At 41.3% G+C, this 17,303-nt stretch overlaps 1 protein-coding gene and 1 long non-coding RNA gene across 7 annotated transcripts in view; one reads left to right on the top strand and one right to left on the bottom strand.

The window, feature by feature from the left end:
- The window catches only part of EPB41L1 (erythrocyte membrane protein band 4.1 like 1), a 179,608-nt gene extending 168,299 nt beyond the window's left edge, over positions 1-11,309 (bottom strand). For 3 of the 6 annotated variants that reach the window (XM_081560085.1, XM_081560084.1, XM_081560098.1), the window contains exons 1-2: positions 389-574; positions 103-174 (exon numbers count right to left, since the gene is read on the bottom strand). Coding sequence is in view for 2 of the 6 variants with exons in the window: in XM_081560065.1 (XP_081416191.1) it covers positions 103-259 (157 nt within the window). In the remaining 4 variants the exon portion in view is untranslated. Of the gene's footprint in view, positions 1-102; positions 4,297-11,234 lie in introns of those variants that run through there. The other 3 variants (XM_081560107.1, XM_081560065.1, XM_081560066.1) reach the window with 3 other exon arrangements.
- Positions 11,310-11,561: 252 nt separating this feature from the next.
- LOC145533173 (uncharacterized) lies at positions 11,562-15,647 on the top strand. The gene is made up of 2 exons (XR_014073901.1): positions 11,562-11,853; positions 13,961-15,647. It is a non-coding gene; the product is annotated as an uncharacterized LOC145533173 (long non-coding RNA).
- The last annotated feature ends 1,656 nt before the right edge of the window (positions 15,648-17,303 follow it).

The raw sequence follows: 17,303 nt of genomic DNA, 5'->3' as shown, positions 1-17,303 counted from the left end.
AAAATCACGTCTTGTAAATGCCCATTTGTTTAAAAAAAAAAAAAGCTATAGAAAAGAAATGTCTTCTGGAAATGACTTTTCGAAATGGAGTTGTTTGATTACCTGTAGAAGCAACTTCCGGAGCCACCGAAGTCCCCGTTTGTTCAGTGGGTTGGAGGACGTGGAATGGAAGACCTTGAGGAGGAAGAATAGAAAGTTCTTTGCTAGAGTCGTCATACTTAGAAGACATTTCTATATAACCATTGTTTTGTGTGTGCATTTTATTCCTCACTACTGTATATATAGTTGACAATAAGTACTTTTTTGAAATACCTAGTCTTTCTAGATGTTCTGAAGTGCCTGATACATGTTAAAAGCCGAGGTAGTAAGAAGACATATTTGTAAATACCTTTTTGTTAAAATTCACACGAAATGTTGCGAAGTGGGGGGATTGGCCAGACCACTTCCTGGAGCAGTACACTGTGTTTTGTGCACTGGTTCAAGGTCGGGGTGTCGGGAGAGGGGAGGGAAGTGCAGATCTCTGCCAGTGTGTTGATAGTGAGGCAAGATTAACCATTGTCTTGTCAGTTAGTGCATTTTGTTTCACTTTGCAGAATATATAGTGTATATAATGGACAAATGAGTCCTAATTTACAACATCTAGTCTTTCTAGATGTTAAAGAGGTTGCCAGTGTATGACAAAAATAGAGTTAGTAAATAATACATTTTGTACATTTTGTGTTAAAAGTTTCTAGGAAAGATTGTCTTCTGAAAATTTGAGCATTATAGCCCCTTGGGTATGGTGGAGAGAGGAGAGAAGAGAAGGGAAGGGTCTTAGGCTAGAATACTCATATTTTGAAGACAATTTCAATATTATAACTGTTACATGTGGCAGTTTATTCAAGACTGCTTTGTATATAGTGGACAAATTAAGTCCTTACTTGAAACATCTAGTCCACCTAGATGTTTAGAAGTGCCCGACGTATGTTAAATGTAGAGGTAGTGAAATACCACTTTGTAAATAACTTTTTGCTCAAATTCATAGGAAGTACTGTCTTTGAGAATGTTAACCACCTCTGTGAGCAGTATACTGTTGTCTACACTTGTTCAGTGGTTTGGAGGAGGGAAAGAATTACAAAAGGTTAATATGCTAGTTGTTTGCACCTGGACATTTTCAGATGAAACTATTTTTTGTGTTATGTGCATTTTGTTTTGCTGTGTATATAGTGTATATAATGGACAAATGAGTCCTAATTTTGTGACATCTAGTTTCTAGATGTTAAAGAGGTTGCCAGTGTATGACAAAGTAGTAAAATTAGCACATTTTGTACACTTTGTGTTGAAATTCATAGGAATGCTTGTTTTCTGTAAATGATTTTTTTATATGAATGTATTCAGACACCTCTAAGTGTTACACATGCCTGTACTTGTCCACTGGATTGGTGGTGGAGAAAAGGAAGTGAGGGAGGGAATGGTTCAGGCCAAAAAGGTCATTTTTAGGAGATACCTCAAATTATAACCATTGTTACCTGTGTGCGATTTTACTTAACAGTACTGTGTACATAGTGGACAAGTAAGTTCTTATATGAAATATCTAGTCTTTCTAGATATTTAGAAGTGCTTGATGCATTTTAAAGTAGTAGTGTAGTAATGCTTCCTGTAAATAGCTTTTTAAAACTGATGGGAAATACTGTAATTGGAAATGGAATTGTTAAACCTCCTCTCCGAACAGTATACTCTGCTTTTTCATTGGGTTGAGGGAGGTGGGAGGGAAGTTTGCAAAAAATGTTTTACTAGTGTGTACTAGAACATTTCAGCTTACCATTGCTTTATATGTTAAGTGCATTTCATTTAACTTTACTGTATATATTATGTATATACTGGACAAATGGGTCCCAATTTTATAATATCTAGTCTCTAGATATTAAAGAGGTTGCCAATGTATGACAAAAGTAGGGTTAGTAAACTAACACATTTTGTACACTTTGTGTTAAAATTCATTGGAAAGGCTGTCTTCTGAAAAGGACCTTTGAAAGTGAAATTGTAATAAATCACATCTAAGTGATACACGTGCCTGTACTCGCCACCCACTGTTGGATGGATGGCGAAAAGGAAGAATTGGAAGAAATGAAAGATTATAGACCAGAATGTTCCTTCGTAGAAGATACCTTCAGGTATAACCGTTGTTACATGTGTGTAGTTTATTCAACACTACTATGTATATAGTGGACAAACTTAAGTCCTTATTTGAAACATCTAGTCTTTCTAGATGTTTAGAAGTGCACAAAGTATGTTAAAAGTAGAGGTAGTGAAATAACATTTTGTAGATATATCCTTTTGTTAAGATTCATACGAAATACTCATTTAGAAGTGGAATTATCAGAATGATCAAACCACCTCTCAGAGCAGTATGTATTATTTTATTTGTGCTGGTTCAGGGAGAAAGTACAAGGGGGGGTTATACCAGTGTGTTTATGTTAGGCAAGGTTAACCATTGTCCTGTATGTGTCTGTCTTTTGGTTACTTAGTTGTGTATATAGTGTACATAAGGGACAAACGTCCAAATTTACAACATCTAGTCTTCCTAGATGTTAAAGAGGTTGCCAGTGTATGACAAAAATAACCAATAAATACGTTGTGTACACTTGATGTTAAAATTCATAGGCAAGACTTCTGAAAACAACTGGCAGAAGTGAAATTGTTAAAATCCCTTCTAAGCATTATAGATGCTTACTAGACTTGTCCACTGGGTTGACAGAGAAGGGGAAGGGTCCTTGGCTAGAGTGTTCTGTTTAGTAGATACTTTGAGACTATAGCCATTGTATGCAGTGTATTCAGTGCTACTATGTGTATGTATAGTGGACAAACTTAAATCCTTATTTGAAACATCTAGCCTTTTAGATGTGTAAAAGTACACAACCTATTTTGAAAGTAGAGAGTTAAATACCTTTTAAGTTTTTTTTTTTCTGTTAATAGGAATGGTTTTATTTGGGGAGTGGGGTTGTTTTGCAGAGTAAGCTGATGTTTACTGGGTGGTGGGGTGGGGGTAGGGGACAGGGAAGGAAGTGCAGAGAGAAGGGCTCTGTGCCCATCCGTCTTTATAGACAAGTTCAGATTGTCTACCCATTGTTCTGTTTATGCATTTTAGTTAATATTGCTGTGTATTAAAGAACAAGCAAGTCCTAATGCCCAAAGTATATTAAAAGTAGAGGTAGTAAAATAACCCCTTAATGAATGCCTTTTGTTGGTTTTTAGGAAGGGCTGTGTCTTCTGGGAGTATCTATGTTAATCCACCTCTTAGAACTAGATGTAGTCTGGTACTTAGTCGCTGCAATGCTGGAGGAGTAAGAGGAAGGGTGAGGGGAAGGGCTCTTGGCTAATATCTCCCATTATCTGGAAGACAGTTTTAGGTTATAACCATAGGTCTGTATGTGCATTTTTGTGAAGTACCTACGTTTATTGTGGACAAGGTTCGTTACTTTGCAACATCTATGCTTTTTAGATGTCCTGAGGTGACAATGTATGATATATAAAGTAGAACTAGTGAATTAACCAATTTGTAAATATCTTTGTTATAATTGATTTTTAAAAAAGGCAGCATCTTGGACCTGGAATAATTACACCTTGTCTGAGAAATGTACATCAGGACTTGTTCATTTAGGTTGGCAGCTGAGGGGCGGAAGGAAGTATAGAGGGAGGGCTGAATGTGGATGTGTTCACGTTTGTATTTTGATGATAACCATCGATGTGTGTGCATCTCCTGGCTGTACTATAGGAATGCATTGTTAAATAATTCAGCAGAAACATACCTCCTTGCTAATACCTTAATAGTTTAGATCAGATGATGAATCCTTTTAGAACTATTATACTTTGTGTACTCTCTTGCTTTATGTCTCATTTTAATTGAACATTAAGGGAATGTAGTATTTTAATCATAGCTCTGCCAATATGTTTATCTAGAGGCCTGTTGCCATTTTTGTCTTTGAAATTTTGTTGCCAAGAAAGGCAAGATTACATTTTTTTCCTTCCAGATTGAGTTGGTGTAGTCTATTCTTGGTTATCAAAATACTCATAGCTGTGGGACTTTGAAATGGTAAATATTCATAATGTGTGAAACAGCATGATACATAACTATATGATCTCAATTACATAAAAAATAGATGCTTAGTTGTGAAAATAAACAAATGAGACCTAGAAGGACATGTCAAACAGTAAACTGCTTGTGATTATGAATGACTTTGTTTTTTGCTTCTTGTGCTTTTTGATTTCCTATTATGCACATGTTAACTTTTAAGAAATAAATGTTATTTTAAAAACCTTAATGAAGTCTACATTCTTGTAAAGTTAGCATACACACTCCATAGAACATAGTGTCCACATCCTTCATGCCTGGGCTCTAAGGCATCTAATGAGGCCTTTCATTGCTTATATACCTCCCCGCCCACCCCCCCCCCCCCCCCCCGTGTCTAGGTAGGTCTGCTCTGGCAGTGTTTCCAACTTTGCTCAAGCTATTCCTTCTGCCCATAGTGCGCTTTCCACATTTTTCATCTAGCAGAATCCTTCTTCATTGCCCTCTCAATATACAGTCTTACCTGACACCCCAGAATTAAAGTGCCAGAACCAAATGTCCAAAGTTACACACTTAACCTTGGCAGCCCCTTTTTGATGGAACCCACTTCTACTGTCATTGTTTGCAGCACAATGCCTGACACAGTAGGTGCTTAGGAAGTGTCCATTAAATACAAAAGAGACAAAATCTCTTGATTTTCAGACTATCTTGTTGTATGGTATAGCTACTGCTGACACTGGTTGAATATTCGGGGCTTCCCAGGCTGGCAGTTCCTGTCAGATGACCCAACCAGAGGGTGAAGGTAGGGTGAGCACCACCCACCCTCAAATCAGGCATGAAACATTCTCTAATGGAGTATCAGAGGGGTTCTCAAAGCTGGCTTTGGGGGTGATATTCAAGACACTGGCTCCAAATGTCAGGAGGTGGCATTTCTAGTGCGTCCCTGGGGCTGTTCGTATAACAGGTGGGCCAGGAGCCAGTGAGGGTGTGAGAGGAGGCCCTTCCTGTTGCTATCTCCTATTGCTTCCCCTAAGAGACAGGTGTTGGAGAAGGCAGTGGCACCCCACTCCAGTACTCTTGCCTGGAAAATCCCATGGATGGAGGAGCCTGGTAAGCTGCAGTCCATGGGGTCGCAAAGAGTTGGACACGACTGAGGTGACTTAGCAAGAGACAGGTGTTAGCTGACGGAGATGGGCTTCAGGGAGGCACATATGCCTGGAACCCCTGACCTAGAAGGGGAGAACTAGGAGCATTTGGACAGCTCATCCCAGGCTAGGACCAGTCTGCAGCCCCAATCCACAGAGCTGGATAAAAGCTGAAGCTCTCTGTAATTTAAGGCAGAGTCATCCATAAAGGTCTGCAGTGTAGAGAGAAGGTAGACTCATAAAGAGTTAAAGAGACAAGGTTAGGTGTTTCCCAGGTGTCTCTGGTAAAGAACCCACCTGCCAACCCAATCTGGGTTCAATCCCTGATCTGGGAAGATCCCACATACCACAGAACTAAGCCCAGGAGCTGCAACTACTGAGCCCGTGTGCTGCAACTATTGAAGCCCACATGCTCTAGAACCAGTGCTCCTCAATGAAAGAAGCCCATGCCCTGCAATGAAGAGTTGACCCCACTCCCTGTGACTAAAGAAAACTCGCAGAACAGTGAAGACCCAGCACAATCCAAAAATAAATAGAAAAACAAATTTAAAAAAGAAAGACAAGGTTAACCCTCAGAAAGGCAGTCCTGGACCCCCAGGGCAAAGCTAACCCTCAGTGGACAGAAGAGGAAAAGGAAGTCCACAGAGGAGCAGACCCCACCAGGATCAAATCTTGGAGCTAACAACGTGTATTACCAGGGGAAGAGCACTGAAAGGGAGTCAGATGCCTCAGCTCTCTTTTAGCTGTCACATGAGCTGGGAAACCTTGGCCCCTTGATCCCATCTGGGCCTCAGCCCCCTTCTCTGGAAATGAGAGGCTTGTGCTGGCTGCTTGATGAGCTGTGCCTCTCCAGTTGCTAGGTCTTTCAAAGCCACACATTTCATCAACAGCAGACCCTGGGCCAGAAGTTTCTAAATCCCATTCTCTACTAAAAGGAAGCAAGGTCCTTGGAGAAATGGTTAATTTCAAGGGCTGCAACAGGAAAGTACAAAATCATCCTGGACTACCCCGGGGCAGCAGAAAACAAGAGAGTGCCTCAGAGAATGGCAGGAACATGTCAAAAGGACCCAAGAAGCAAGCTTGAAGTGGCTTCCATTGGCCTAGTCTGTGACAATTTGTGCATCAAAATAGAAAATGATAATAAGATTATAACACATATGAAACATGTAAATTATCATATATGAAATGAACCACCAGTCCAGGTTCCATGCATGATACAGGGTGCTCGGGGCTGGTGCACTGGGATGACCCAGAGGGATGGGATGGGAAGGGAGAGGGGAGGGGGGTTCAGGATGGGGAACACATGTACACCCATGGCGGATTCATGTCAATGTATGGCAAAACCAATACAATATTGTAAAGTAAAACATAAATAAATAATAAAGTCAGAAAAAAAAGATTATAACACATTGAATAAAGTAGGAAGCTATGAAGCCAATGCCAGTATAAATTAACGAATAGTACTCATGTATGGATGTGAGAGTTGGACTATAAAGAATGCTGAGCACTGAAGAATTGATGCTTTTGAGCTGTGGTGTTGGAGAAGACTCTTGAGAGTTCCTTGGACTGCAAGGAGATCCAACCAGTCCATCCTAAAGGAGATCAGTCCTGAGTGTTCATTGGAAGGACTGATGCTGAAGCTGAAACTCCAATACTTTGTCCACCTGATGCAAAAAGCTGACTCATTTGAAAAGACCCTGATGCTGGGACAGATTGAGGGCAGGAGGAGAAGGGGACGACAAGATGAGATGGTTGGATGGCATCACCGACTCAATGGACATGAGTTTGGGTAAACTTCGGGAGTTGGTGATGGACAGGGAGGCCTGGTGTGCTGCAGTCCGTGGGGTCGCAGAGAGTCGGACATGACTGAGCGACTGAACTGAACTGAACTGAAATGCAAAGTATGCTAAGGAACATTCTTCCCCAGACATCTGCATGGCTCATCTCCTTACTTCCTGTTGTTGTTGTTGTAGTTCAGTCGCTCAGTGGTGTCTGACTCTTTGTGACCCCAGAGACTGCAGCATACCAGGCTTCTCTGTCCTTCACCAAGAGTCTTGGTAATCTGTTTTCTTCTTGATTCTGATTTTCCGATGAAATGGGGGGAGGCTTACTGTCTGTTGGCTCAGACAATAAAGAATCTGCCTTCAAGGTAGGAGACCTGGGTTCGATCCCTGGGTTGGGAAGATTCCCTGGAGAAGGGAATGGCAATCCACTCCAGTATTCTTGCCTGGAGAATCCCATGGACAGAGGTGCTGCTGGACTACGGTTCTTGGGGTTCCAAAGAGTCAGACACAACTGAGTGACTAACAGTTTCACTTTAAGAATGCCTACTGGATCCCACAAATTTTATAAATGATGGAGGTGAAGCTCCAGAAAGGGAAGGAGCGTGGCTGAAAGTCACACAGCACTTGTCCAGATATGCCACCCTCTCAATGTCCGCAGGCTCTGTCTCCAGGGCTAAAGTCCACAACCTTTAGAAGCCATGAAAAACCCTCGTTCCAGCTTTGGTGCTGCTTCTCAGCCACCTAGAAATTACTCGCCTTCATTATCAGCTCTGAACCAGTGATTACAAATTTTGCAACTCAGCACCCTTGTGAATAAACCCTTTAAGTCCCCAAATGTCAGCAAAGCATCACAGCAAAATGGCCTCTGGTGGTGCCATGGGAGTTGCAGAGTGACCCATCTCACCCCTTAGACTTTCCATAAGTGGAAGGCAAGACTTTTCCATGAATTGTATAAAAGGGATAGAGAACTTAATTCTTTTTGCTTCCAACCCTGAGAAGGGATCTTAAACACTTTCTACAAACAAATGCTGGCAATATCTCCTGTGTTTCTCAAATGGTTTTTTTTCTTTTTCCCCAAACAGTGGAAGCTGTCAGTGCTGGGGGCTATATTTCTGGCTTGAGTGGCCTGGGTGTGCCTCTCCAAGTATGACTAGGCTCACTTACGTATGGGAAACCACCCCAGAGGGTGGATGGATTCTCTCCAGCACAGTTCCAGGGTTGTGTGTACAGAATTTGTTTGAAAACAGGTGGCTCATTTAGGATAGATGAGTAAGGGTGGTGTCACAGTACACACCCGATGCTGCCTGCCTGGGAGGGCCTGGGGGAACAGAGAAAACACTCGGATTTCCTGGAACCACCACCTGGTAGGTGAGTGAGCTTAGGCCAGGCCTTTGCGTCTCTGGGCCTCAGGCTCTTCATCTGTCAAATGCCTTAACCTTAACCCTAGTGCCACCTGGTTAGTTGCCAGAAAGTATTTTCAGGATAAGTGACAGCCTGTGTAGAGTGCCTCCCACAGTGTAGGCACATGGGGTCGGGGGGCGCTCCGTACCTGAGCCTGGGCCCTTCTCCCTTGTGATGGGTCAGTGTGGGCTTGCTGGCCCTTGGGTCTGTGCTAGGTGGCCGAGGTGAACCTCCATAGCACTGAAAATGTATACTGGTTGCTAATGCTTGTGCCAAAGGTGTCATTCTGGTTCCTTCTGAATGAGCTTTTCTGCCACATAAATCCTAATGTGTCCTCCCTGCCTGATTCTGATTCCTGGTGTGTGCGGGGGAGGGGAGGATTCTGAAGCCACAGCCCACAGGCTCTGAGGCTCCTACATACCTACGATCACAAGCCTGCCCACCCGGTTTCACCCATTCTTCCTTCAAACAGCACCCTCACCCACAGTGCAGGCTTCCCTTATAGCTCAGTTGGTAAAGAATCAGCCTGCAATGCAGGAGACTCTGTTCGATTCCTGGGCTGGGAAGATCCACTGGAGAAGGTATAGGCTACCCACTCCAGCATTTCTGGGTTTCCCTGGTGGCTCAGCTGGTAAAGAATCCTCCTGCAATGTGGGAGACCTGGGTTTGATCCCTGGGTTAGGAAGATCCCCTGGAGAAGGGAAAGGCTACCCACTCCAGTATTCTGGCCTAGAGAATTCCATGGACTGTACAGTCCATGGGGTCGCAAAGAGTCAGACATGACTGACTGACTTGCACTTTCACTTTTACCCTTAGTGCTGGTTAAAGTTTTGGTGACCTGCCTCTGCTCGCTCCCAAGACTTCCCCTTAATATTGATGTTAACCTTTTAACTGAGTGAAGAGTGTGGGGGTTGGGCAAGACAACTGCCAGGACCCTCCTATCCCAAATCTCTTGGAGATGGTCTTTATCATTGATTATGAAGGCTTAGCCTTCCAAAGCCTCCGTTTCCCATTTCATTGAAGGAGGAAGAGAGTCTCTGGATGGCCAAACTGATCTTGATCAAAAAGGCACTACAGCAGTAGCCTGGCAGGCTACAGTCCATGGGGTTGCAAGAGTCGGACATGAATTAGCGACTGAACCACTACCACCAATACCAGGTAACATGTATCGAGCATATACTATGTATCAGGGACTTCACATGTGTAACCGAATATAACTAGGACACATTCATATGTCCTAGTTATGAATGGGTTGAACAGGGTGGGGAGGGCTGACTCTGTGACCCCATGGACTGTAGCCCACTCTCTGCTTGGTTACTGAAGTCAAAGAAACAGCAGTACTGCATAAAATCGTAAGTAAGAGCTATTCAAATGTTGACTTGGTTTCTCAAGAACACGCTGAAGGAGAAGCATATTCTCAGAGCATGGAAAAGCTCTTTGAAGACCTCTCTGGGCATTTCTCATTCTCAAGTTCTTCTATCTATTACGTACTGACTTTCTCTGCTCCCCTCATGATTTCCCAAAGCCCAGCCCTCACAGCCTCTCCCCCACACAGGGCGCTCTGGCTTCCAGGTTGCCCTTCTAGTCTAATTTCTCACCCACCGCTCCCCTAGAAGACATACTCTGCCCCTACGCTGGAAGTTTTTTCTCTCACATCCCAGGAAGCTGGACACAGGGGTCTTGGTGAATATAATCCTCCACCTTGCTGTACATGTCCCTGCTCAGTCGCTCAGTCATGTGTGACCCCCTGGACTATAGCTGCCAGGCTCCTCTGTTCATGGGATTTTTCAGGCTAGAATACTGGAATGGGTTGCCATTTCCTTCTCCAGGGGAACTTCCTGACCCAGGGATCAAACCCACATCTCCTGTGTCCCCTGCATTGCAGGCAGATTCTCTACCCACTGAGCCATCTCTTTAATCCTAAGCAGCCATTAAGTGGCAGACCTAGGATCTTAGTCCAAGTCATTAGATGCTTAGCAAGATAGCTGTCATAAAACAAATGCTCAGTAATAAGCCTCCCACCTATTCTCTGGTCATGTCAGTTCAGCTCAAGAACCTTCAAGGGGGGTACTTCCCTGGTGGTCCAGTTGCTAAGACTCTGAGCTCCCAATGCAGGGGGCCCAGGTTCAATCTCTGGTCAGGGAACTAGATCCCACATGCTGCAACCAAAGATCCTACATGCTGCTCAAAGACTGAAGATCCTGCCTGCTGCAACTAAGACCAAGCTCAGCAAAATAAATATGTTTTTGAAAAACCATTCAAGGGCTCCTTGTTGCTCAGAGAGGGGTCAGCCAACAATGGCACATAGGCCAAATCTAGCCTGCCACCTGCTTTTGTAAATAAAGCTTTATTGGAAAACAAAGGCTGCCTTCACTACACAGAGTTGAGTAGTTACAACAGAGACTGTAAGGCCTGCAAAACCTAAAATGTTTTTTATTTGTCCTTTTATAGAAAGAGTTTGCCAACCTCTGGCCTACAGAATAAGAGGAAATGCAGACTGCCTCTTATCCTCCTTTGGATCTGCTACTGAGCAAGTACTTAATAAGTATATTTCAAATGAATGAACAAAATGTCTACGTCTTCATCTTGGAGCCACAGCCCTACACACGAAGAGATCGCTAAATGTCGTCAGAAGCCCCAACTTACCCCGTCCCCAAACCATGCCACCCTGTCCTTGTAAGTCACAGGCAGCCCTTCCACACTGCTACAGACATCCCAGATCCCTCAACTCCCTGGAACCATCAGAAAAGTTGAGATGATGAAGCGCATTGCTTCTCACCTCTTTTTTATCCACACCCTCTTCTGAGAGATAAATTCCCCACTCCTTTAATTCATTTTAAAAAAATAATGACTTACTTATTTGGCTCTGGTGTAATGGGAATTCCTAATAATGTACTTTCACAGCCTTGAAAAATTTCACAGAAATAGCACCTAGAAAAACAGCATATATTAAGAAACCACGTTGATGATTGTTTTTCATGTTTTTCTTAGAATAATAGCCTTGCTACAAACCCCAAGGCCAGACCCAGAAGGGAGTATGACTGGGATCATGAAAGCATGGACCTTGGAACACGGGGTCGGCATTAGCTATGAACACTGCCTACGCACTTGCTGATTGTTCCCGAGACTATCCCAGAAGGGAGTGGCCTGGGGTAAAAACAAAGAGATCTGGACTATGTCAATGTAGTGTCTTGGGAAAGATAGAGCAAAGAAAGTTTTGTAGTCTGCAGTTAGGAATAAAAGCTGGACTCAGAGTGGACTCTGCACCTCAGTCCAGTAGAGGCTGCAGGTCCCCTGACCCATTGCAGCAGATTTCATGTTCTGTCTTCATTCTTGTTGCTTGCTCCTGGACCATTAGGGCAACAATTGGCGCCCAACATGGAGCTGTAGCCAAAGACCACTAGGAGCGAAAGTGAAAATACAGCGTAGCAGAACCTGGGACAGTTGAGAGGCCTCCCTCTGAAAATTCCCGCTGGTAAGTCCCCAGGCATTTAATCAGGGTTAAAATGGGAAATGTTGAGAGTGCAGAACACTATCGCCCATATATTTATTAAGACAGCTCTTGAAAGCGGGAGGAGCTTCTATTAGTGAAGGGTGATTATTAGAATTGTTACAAGCAGCAGATAAATATTGCTGCTGGTTCCCGTCAATAGGGACCTTAGATTTAAAAGTCTGGGAAAAGGTTGGAGCCGAGTTAAAGAACATACAAAAGGAACTCCGCTCCCTGTTTCTATTTGGAGTACATGAGCATTAATTCAGTCAGTACTGGAGCCTTTGCAGACTTCTGGTTCTTTTGATGAAAGTGACGATGACTCCTGAAAAACCTCAAAATCAATATAGCGAGGCCAGTCGTCAAATTATGTTCAATCAAGGTCATATACGAAGATTGGGCCTGGGCAAAAATCAACAAGGAAGAATTTATCCTTTGACTGCTCAAGATTTCAAACCCCACCATTTTCACTAGGGGCCACTGCTCGTATTAATCTTCCTCCACCCACACCTATACCTCTTAACTGGAAAACTGGTCAACCTGTGTGGATAGAGCAGTGGCCTCTAAAACAAGAAAAATTGGAGGCTTTACATAAATTAATTAATGAACAACTTAGCAAGGGACATATGGAGTCCTTTAACCCACAGAATTCTCCAGTGTTCGTTGTACAAAAGAAATCTGTTAAATGGAAAATGCTTACTGATTTGAGAGCTGTTAATGCTGTTATTGTTCCAATGGGTGCTTTACAACCTGGTCTACCTAATCCTAGTATGATTCCAAGAAATCGGCATTTGTTTGTTATTGATCTCAAAGATTGTTTTTTTATTATTCTTTTACACTCTAATGATCAACCTAGATTTGCCTTTTCAGTTCCTTCCATTAATTTAAAGGAGCCACATAAAAGATTTCAACGGACTGTATTACCTCAAGGTATGCTTAACAGTCCCACTATTTGTCAAAATTTTGTAGCCAAGGATTCACACCCACTGCGACAGCAATTCCCTCATGCATAATCATTCATTTTATGGATGATATACATGACTACAAAAAAGAGAGACGGCATTTTTGACACTGAATGGCCATGATATTCTTTAGACTCCAGAGATAACTGGTTAAAATAAAATCTTTTTTGAAATTGCAAAACTGGTTCTTCTTGCACATGCAATTAGGAAAAAGTTGACTTGTTAAAATACTTTTCTGGAGCTCCAGTTCTGCCTGGGAAACAAAAACAGGCCTGAGAAAAAACCTGAAGTTAACTCTTATCATGTTCTTGGGATACACAGCCCACTCTGTCTGGGACTCCACCCATAAACAAATTGGTAGAACTCAAACCAAGAAAAAAAAAAAGAAGGGGCAAAAAGATATTTTAAATTTCAAGTGGAAAACTATGACATCTCTGTCTGTCGTCTGTCTAAAATTATCTGTGTCTCAGTGTGTGTCTTTGTTTTTGGATAATATGAGGTTAACTTATAAATGAGCTCTATTTAAATTCAGGTTCACATGAACTGAAAAGTATTCAATATTAAATATCTAACATTAATGTTTGTTTGCTAATCTAATTGAGACATGTCTTAAGTCATCAACATTGTGTAATACTTTTACTGAGCCTAGGTTTAAGGTTAAAATTTGTCAACACATAGTAACTATATATACAAATATATATAAATGAGATGAAAACTTTTAGATAAACTCTATTAAAAGTAATTATATTTTAGAAATGTCTGTCTAAAATAATCTCTGAGGACTGGGGAAAATTAAATTTCTAGGGTTGTACTAAACTAAATGATAAAAGTTTATTAAATAGCTAGGTCATTTCCAAACAAAATAAGATTTTAAAACATTAGTTACTAAACACTAACTTCCTCTTACAGAAAAACTAAAGATATTTTGGACTATTAATAAAAACGTTTGGTGCCATCCTAAGATGTTCTCTATTAAAAGAAAAAGCAAATATATTTTTAAACTTAAAACTGGTATTTATGTTCACCAATCTATAAAATGCTAATATACAAGAGTTCATGGTTGTTAAAGAAAAGTAAGATGTGTGTTTTAAATAAAAAGGTATAAGGAGTGGAATTACATTCTATTACAGGAAATACATCTGAACTTACAAATGGCTGTTCTCTGAATGGGCAAATAGAGTCATGAATGCTACTGCTACTGCTAAGCCGCTTCAGTCGTGTCCGACTCTGTGCGACCCCATAGACAGCAGCCCACCACGCTCCGCCGTCCCTGGGATTCTCCAGGCAAGAATACTGGAGTGGGTTGCCATTTCCTTCTCCAATGCATGAAAGGGAAAAGTGAAAGGGAAGTCGCTCAATCGTGTCCGACTCTTAGCGACCCCATGAGTCTGCAGCCTACCAGGCTCCTCGGTCCACGGGATTTTCCAGGCAAGAGTACTGGAGTGGGGTGCCATTGCCTTCTCCGGAGTGATGAATACAGAAATGTAAAAAAGGGTTGTGGCAAGTGGAAGAGAGTTTTGTGCATGATACAAGTTAAGACACTAAACTGCCTTTGAAATCTTTTATGGTTACTTTGACTAAGTGAATAACTATTGTTTCACAATGAATATAAGCTGGTACCAATCTGGAATTTGATTTTTTCTTCCTGTTTAAAAAAAAGTCTTCTTGGAATATGGCTTTTGATAACAGACTATATAAATTTCTTTGTCTTTAAGTGATTCATACTTGCTTTTAAAATCTTTTGTTACTTTGATAAAGTGAATGAGTGTTATTTCACAATGATATATGGAGATTATGACACACATAGACAAAGCTCATACTGCTACAAAATTAACCCCTCATCAGGAAATTTAAAATAGATCAATAATGGCTATAAACCAAACAGTCAGGGCTATGGGAAGTCCAAGACAGCCGCTTGGCTTTTCCTGGCTCCCTGACAAACCTCACTTTTATTTGATAAGATAAAGCCTTTCCTGGCTGTAGGGTTAATATTTCACAATGAAAAAATTGGTTAAAATACATTTTATGCGATCTCCAGCGACTGGGACACCCAGTTTGCTAGACAGGTCGTACAGACATTGACAAAAAACTTCACAAACTTCTTGGAGACTATCATTTTTACTGACATCCTCGGTCGTCAGGCCAGGACCACAAAACAAAGGGATTGAACAGATTGCTAAATATGACTACAATTTTCATGACTCTTTCTCTGACACATTACTGGCTTCTAATCTTTGTTTTCAGATACAAAAAAGCTCTTCTCAAGTCACTGATGGTTTAAAACAATTTAGTGATTTACACCTGTGGATAAAATTAAGACATTTTTCTTTTCTCTCTGCCTCATTGCTCCAGAAATTAGAAACATTTGGGTTCTGAACAGCCTCATCAAGGTTAAAAAAAACAACAAACTGTCTCCAGACATATACAAAAATCTCAAGAGTATACTGGGGAGCTCTAAAAGAAATATCCACCCAACTGATGTCAGGCCTATGACATCTTAATGTTTCACTGAATCTTAAGTTCTAGTTTTGTTAATTAAGATCTATATTTACTAAGACACACTTCTAGATAATTCCTTATAGTTATATTACATTGCTAAGAGGCTTCATTAAGTTAAATTAAAAAGGTCCTTCATTGAAAAGACACTCTTTAAGTTTGTTTCTTAAACTTATCTCAGTAAACAGTCTTTAAATAAAGATCAGATGCTCCAGGATCTACAACCAGGAAATTAACAACAAACTATAGTCATTTAACAAACTAAGTCAGATGACTTAAAGATGTCACTGGGCTATACCTAATAAAAGTTCTTGACTTAAATTCTTACTTATGATTTTACTATTACTGCTAACTATATTGCTTTCTTTATTGCCTGTTTCAAGAAATGTTGTCCCTTACATTATCAAATGTGTGACTGATCCACTGATATAATGACGGTATACAGTTCCATATAAAATCCACAGTTATAACGGATGTAACTCATCTATCTTCCTTTGGTAAACTCTCTTATGTACATATGACTATTGATACATTCTCTCAATTTATATGGGCCACTGCTCACTCCAGTGAGACTACAATGAGGCTATAAAACATATACAAAGACATTTATATGCTTCTTTTGCTGTTATAAAACTACCAAAAACTATAAAAACTGATAACAGCCCTGCTTATACCAGTAGAACATTCCAACAATTTTTTAAAATTTGATCTATAAAACATCCTACTGACATTCCCTATAACCCATAAAGATAGGCCATAATGGAAAGGGCTAATCAATCACTTAAACATATAATACAAAAACAAAAAAGGGGAAATGCCATAGGACAATAAACAATATTGAATAAAGCTTTATTTATTCTCAATTTTTGAATATTTCGACACAAACTATGGAAACTATAGCTGAGCGACATTTTCAGGCTACATCCACAAATACAACTAAGACTGTAATTTGGTGGCAAGATCCAGTAACGGATCCTTGGTCACTGGGAAAGTTAATTACATGGGAAAGAGGGTTTGCTTGTATCTCCCCAGGAGAAGGTCTAGAACCTATGTGGATTCCAGCTCGTAGAGTAAAACTGAGCAGAAACAACCAGTGAATCCAGACAAACTCATCATGGTTATGTTTGCCCTGATAACCATTGTAGTGAGTATACCCCTGGTTTTCGCAAAAGCAAAGAATTATACTTATTGGGCATATATACCTAAGCCCCCATTACTAAAACCCATTGACTGGGGGGATTATATGATCCCCGTCTATGTTAAATGATTCTTCCTGGATACCAGGACCTGAAGATACACATCTTCCTCTTGTTTAAAAAGAGAAAGTGACTCCCTTCAGTGTTACTTATGGGTATGAATCCTGGCCAATTTGTGTAGGACCAGCCACAGGATGTCTTAAATTATCTATGCAAGCCTGGCTGTCCACTAATTCTTTAAACCATAACCATACTAAGGTTCACGAAGAAGGCAACGGCAACCCACTCCAGTACTCTTGCCTGAAAAATCCCATGGACGGAAGAGCCTGGTAGGCTGCAGTCCATGGGGTCGCGAAGAGTCAGACACGACTGAGCGACTTTACTTTCACTTTTCACTTTCATGCATTGGAGAAGGAAATGGCAACCCATTCCAGTGTTCTTGCCTGGAGAATCCCAAGGACGGCAGAGCCTGGTGGGCTGCTGTCTATGGGATCGCACAGAGTCGGACACGACTGAAGCGACTTAGCAGCAGTAGCAGCATACTAAGGTTCAACTATATTTTCTCTCTGGTCTGAGTTTTGCTTATAACGACTCAGAATCCAATAATGACACCAAATCAGACAGACCTTTATGAAAACATCGCAAGCTGTTCTGAATAACAAGATTGTATTCAAGATCTGAAAAACAAGATTGTATCCAGTGGGATAATTGCCGCAGGACTCAGGGAGTAATTTTGATTAATGGTTCCTATAGAATTGTATGCGACTGGTCCTCTAAGTGG

Source organism: Giraffa tippelskirchi, chromosome 13, assembly GCF_054371585.1.
Source record: "Giraffa tippelskirchi isolate mGirTip1 chromosome 13, T2T-mGirTip1v1.2.pri, whole genome shotgun sequence".
Taxonomy (NCBI): Eukaryota; Metazoa; Chordata; class Mammalia; order Artiodactyla; family Giraffidae; genus Giraffa; species Giraffa tippelskirchi.
Note: the sequence above shows the minus strand (reverse complement) of the source record. Positions and strands in the feature narration are given on the sequence as shown.